Here is a 5161-nt window from a genome sequence, read left to right on the forward strand (position 1 = left end):
GGATTCTAGCGTTGTAAGTCCGCAGACGTACCGCTGTGCCACTGGGGGCATTAGAATAAGCGAGCGTTATTCTATTTTTGAAAATGAAACGCAATTTGGCCGAATAATAAAATTGAAAGGTGAGAAAAATTACACCTATTTAGAAACAGTCTTTCACGTTGTAATTCAGATTATGCAAACAACATATTACATTTGGAAGTGAATGATTAAATTATGCAAACGATGTATTACATCTGTAAATCTGGTCACTAAGTGTGTGTTGAAAACTTCATTATCGTAGTTTGAAAAAAAACAAAGAAATCTTAATTTGTTTGTTAAGCACAAAGCTATACAATAGGCTATCTGTGCTCTGCCCACCACGGGTATCGAAACCCGATTTTTAGCGTTATAAGCCTACAGACTTACCACTGAGCTCCTGTGGCATGAAATGTTAGAAATAAAGAAAAAAGGTGATACAAAAAACATCAGAAATCATTTCTAACAGCTACATAATGAACTGATATTGTAATCAGTTTTATTGTAAAAGTCTTAAGAAATGTCTTTGTTTTTCAATTTAAAGTAGAATCTCAGTTTTAAAAGTTTCCCCCCAGATAAACAACTTGGACAAATATGTTTATTTACGTTGGTTTTAACAAAATATTCAAATACGGGAAACATTAAGTTAAAAGCACAAAAGCCACGCTACTCTGTCTCCAGTATTAAACATATATTATATACATCTGTATGTCAGTATCAAAAGCGTGAAACTCCGGTTACAACTGAACAAGATTTTCACAAATTCTTTAAAAGTGATGTGACTAATTCTTGACTAGGAACCATAATTAACTATTAAGAATGGAAATAATCCAGCCGAATTTTTTTTTCCTTTCCTAAACAACATCAACAAGATTCACTACTAGTATAACGTGTATATAAATTTATATATATATAAATACATAAAAATCTTTCATGCACATGCAAAGATTCATGTTAGGAGTTAATCCATTACATGCAAAGTTCATGTTAGGGGTTAATTCATTACATGAAAAGATTCATGTTAGGGGTTAATCCATTACATGCAAAGATTCATGTTAGGGGTTAATCCATTACATGAAAAGATTCATGTTAGGGGTTAATCCATTACATGCAAAGATTCATGTTAGGGGTTAATCCATTATTCTCTTAATTTGCTATTTTAGCTCAAGAGTTAGTGAAAAAAGCCTCAAAGCGAATTAGGCTAAGCTAATAGAGTACTCATGCTTCTTCATATCAAAGCTTTCATGCACACAGTTCACACAGAAAGCAGTCAAACTTTACTGCTGCTATAGCTAGCTGCTGGGAGAACTGATAGCCTTAGACTCGGAGCTTCAGAGAGTCACACTCTACCCTAGTCATCATTGTCTTCCGTTGAGGAAGTCGGCGGCCACGTGGACCTCGGTCTCTGTCTTTGGTTGGTGTATAAAGTCGTCCCCCAGATGGTAATTCCAGAGTTCCGTGCGACGAAGGTCGGTTAGTAGTCACCTGAAATAGTCACAATAGTCACAACGATTTTAAAGCCATGGTTCAGGGAAAAACGTATCTTCGTAATAATTTCAACAATAGAGGTTGAAAATAAACAATCCCGAAATTTAACAATTTTATTTCTCCAAAAACACTTTATAAATAATGACCCAAAAAACTACATAAGTGTGATATGCAACGATGCAAACTATAACTTTTTCAGATCAATTATTTCACCAGCATTTGTATTTTTACTGAGTTTGTGTAGATTGTTTGTTTTTTAAATGTTGGCACGATATTAAATATTCACAATTCCTCTTGGTTTTCGTTAAATATCTGCTACTTAACACAAAGTGTCATCAAAAGTTCGTCTGTAACGTTTACGGTGAACCCTCTACTTATCACAAAGTGTCATCAAAAGTCCGTCTGTAACGTTTACGGTGAACCCTCTACTTATCACAAAGTGTCGACAAGAGTTCGTTTGGTAACGTTTACTGTAAACCCTCTACTTAACACAAAGTGTCATCAAAAGTTCGTCTGTAACGTTTTACTGTGAACCCTCTACTTAACACAAAGTGTCGACAAGAGTTCGTCTGTAACGTTTACTGTGAACCCTCTACTTATCACAAAGTGTCGACAAGAGTTCGTCTGTAACGTTTATGTGAACCCTCTACTTATCACAAATAGTTGACAACAGTTCGTCTGTAACGTTTAATGTGAACCCTCTACTTAAAACAAAGTGTCGACATGAGTTCGTCTGTAATTATTGCTGTCCGAAAAACAATTATGAATAAAGCCTAAAACACTTCAACTGTTTTTATGTTGGTTCACTGACATTGTTTATTTGTTTGAAAATTAATTATCATTTTTATCTCTTTACAACCCGTACTGATAAATCGTAAGATGACGTTCATAAGTACGTAGCTGGTTTGGATGTTCACAAGTACATTTATTCCACTCCTTGATGTCTTCTTTGAATTAGTAATGTAACTAAGTTACTTATTTCCGACAAAATGGATTTAATTTACCCAAAGTTATGTCTTTGAGACATCCCTTGAATATGATATTATAGCTTCAGGAGAGCAGAAGTTACAAGTTTGCCAAACCAGCTGGGAGTAACATAAGAACTAGAAATGGCTATTAGATTATATATATACGTTATTGTTTAACACAAAGGTTAAAATGGAAAATAATATATGTGGTATTGCTCAACACAAAGGTTAAAATGGAAAATGATATATATGTGGTTTTGCTCAACACAAAGGTTAAAATGGAAAATGATATATGTGGTATTGCTCAACACAAAGGTTAAAATGGAAAATTATATATGTGGTATTGCTCAACACAAAGGTTGAAATGGAAAATGACATGTAGTATTGTTTAACACAGAGGCTAAAATGGAAAATGAAATATGTGTTATTGTTCAACACAGAGGCTAAAATGGAAAACGATATGCATTATTGTTTAACACAAATGTTAAAATGGAAAACGATATATGTGTTATTATTTAACACATAGATTAAGATGAAAACACTGTAATTCCTAAGCAAACTATTTAATTTAAATTATATGAAACATTTCTTCGTAATTTGCAATAATTAACTATCATAAAACCCAGAGTATGAACATGGTCCAAATGATAAAAGAAATTAGCCACCTCTGATTATCATTTTCGGATATTCCAAAACAATTTAGAATAATATGTATATTTAAAAAACAAACTACCATATCTTATATCATTCTTTTTTTTTCCTTTCAAAGATACAATTTGTAAATTGGTAGTATGAATATAGTTTGTTTGTTTGTTTTTAATTAAGCACAAAGCTACACAAGGGTATCGAAACCCGGTTTCTAGCGTTGTATGTCCGCAGACATGCCGCTGTGCCACTGGGGGGCGTATGAATATAGAACACTAGGCTTAAGAAACGATTCTGGCTTACAGTAAGTTCAAAGCAATGTCTTTACAACTATTAAATTATTTTATTCGTGGTTTAGTTTTAATAAATCGTGTTTTATGTCATACACGAATTACCTGGAATAAACTTGTAACTTTAATAAAGTATTCAATCACATACTTTTTTTTTTACAACATCTTACCTTGAAAACTGGACTACTGTCAGCGCTCCGAGGTCTTACTGGCTCTTTCTTACGTTTATCTTTTCCGTGAGCACGACCAGCTCTGCTTCGCTTGCTTCTGGCATCTGAAATCGCTTCTTTAATCAAGTTGACCCACTCTGACATCTCCGGTAGAGTGTCGGCTGAAAACAGATGCTGCATCTAATAACAAAACAATTTAATAACACAAAAATGTTATTCGATTCACTTATTGAGGAAAATAAGACGATGTCGGGATAAAAATCTTAAATTTTAATGTAGATAATAAATTGTACAGGAAAGATAATATACAATCAGCATATGTTCTAAATTCATTTTTGACAATATTAAATATTCCTGTTCAAACGCTACCTAGTGGACACTAATAACCTCTAGAATAATCATACTTTTTAATGTTTGAGTTTTTCAGCATATGTGCAAAATCGGTTTTTGCCAATGTCCTTTAACACTTTTATGAAAACAATATTAAATATTCCTGTTCAACACCACCTGGTGGGCACTAATAACCTCCATATATCTGGATGATTTAGAATAATTATGCTTTTTTAATGACTGTGTTTTTCAGCATATGCTTTGCCGAGGTTCTTTAACACTTTTAGTAAACAAATATCAAATTTTCCTGTCCAACGCCACCTGGTGGAAACCAATAAGCTCCAGATATTTTTGGATGATTTAAAATAATTATGTTAGTTAAGATTGTTTTTTTTTAAATTAAAACTAAAATTGTGAATTTTCTTTGATAGTTTGAATATATAAACGTTTGACCCAATGTCTCCTCTCCATTTAATTGTCTAAACTGCTTTTTATTGATCTTTAAAGGCTTTGTACCTCCTGAATAACAACAACAACTACGTCACTTGTCCCTGGATATATGGTAAAGTTGTAATAATAAAAAATAAGGCAGTTGTAAATAATTCCTTATCTTTTTAAGCCTCAATAAGTTACAATAACCAAACTGAAACACGTGGAAGAGAAGATATCGAAAAAAGCTTATAACAAACTCCTAACCTAAATGTGGTAAGCCTCGTGTATGAAACGCTCGTGTAATTCAACTCGAATGTGGCTTGAAAACAATATGGATGACAAGGTTAAATCTGTAAATATATCATTTACGTAGGGAATTGTGTGTAAGGAATAAAAAATAGCAGACACGAAAATATTTAAATCAATTGGATTGGGTAAAGTAGGTAGGTTTATTTTAATGCAAAACTACTCTGTGGGCTACATGTGCTTTGTACACCGCGGGGAATCAAGCCCTGGATTTTAGCGTTTTAAGTCCGTAAAAATCGCGTTGGTGATATGTTGTTGCATAATTGTGCATTATTATTTACATAAACTTATTAGTAATAATAAATTAATGAATGTAGTGTTTTTACAGAAATAATATGGCAGAAGAGTAAATAAACCTTTAACGTTGTATTTACACAGGTAGAGGTACAGGCAACATGTGTTCAAAATTTAAAATCGATACATGATATTGCTCTTACACATATTTCTTTAAAATACGCATGCGCACAAGCATGTGGGGGGGGGGGGAATTATTTTTTGTTTTGCAAGGGGTTGGGGG

The 5161-nt window shown here is 33.1% G+C and overlaps 1 protein-coding gene across 1 annotated transcript in view; it reads right to left on the bottom strand.

The window, feature by feature from the left end:
• LOC106457498 overlaps window positions 1-5161 on the bottom strand; it is a 42390-nt gene that overhangs the window by 24941 nt on the left and 12288 nt on the right. Inside the window, exons 4-5 of the mRNA XM_013916923.2 lie at window positions 3577-3756; window positions 1366-1500 (exon numbers count right to left, since the gene is read on the bottom strand). Coding sequence (XP_013772377.1) covers window positions 1366-1500; window positions 3577-3756 — 315 coding nt within the window. The remainder of the gene's footprint in view (window positions 1-1365; window positions 1501-3576; window positions 3757-5161) is intronic.

The sequence above is a fragment of the Limulus polyphemus genome, unplaced genomic scaffold (genome assembly GCF_000517525.1).
Source record: "Limulus polyphemus unplaced genomic scaffold, Limulus_polyphemus-2.1.2 Scaffold338, whole genome shotgun sequence".
In the NCBI taxonomy this organism is placed as follows: Eukaryota; Metazoa; Arthropoda; class Merostomata; order Xiphosura; family Limulidae; genus Limulus; species Limulus polyphemus.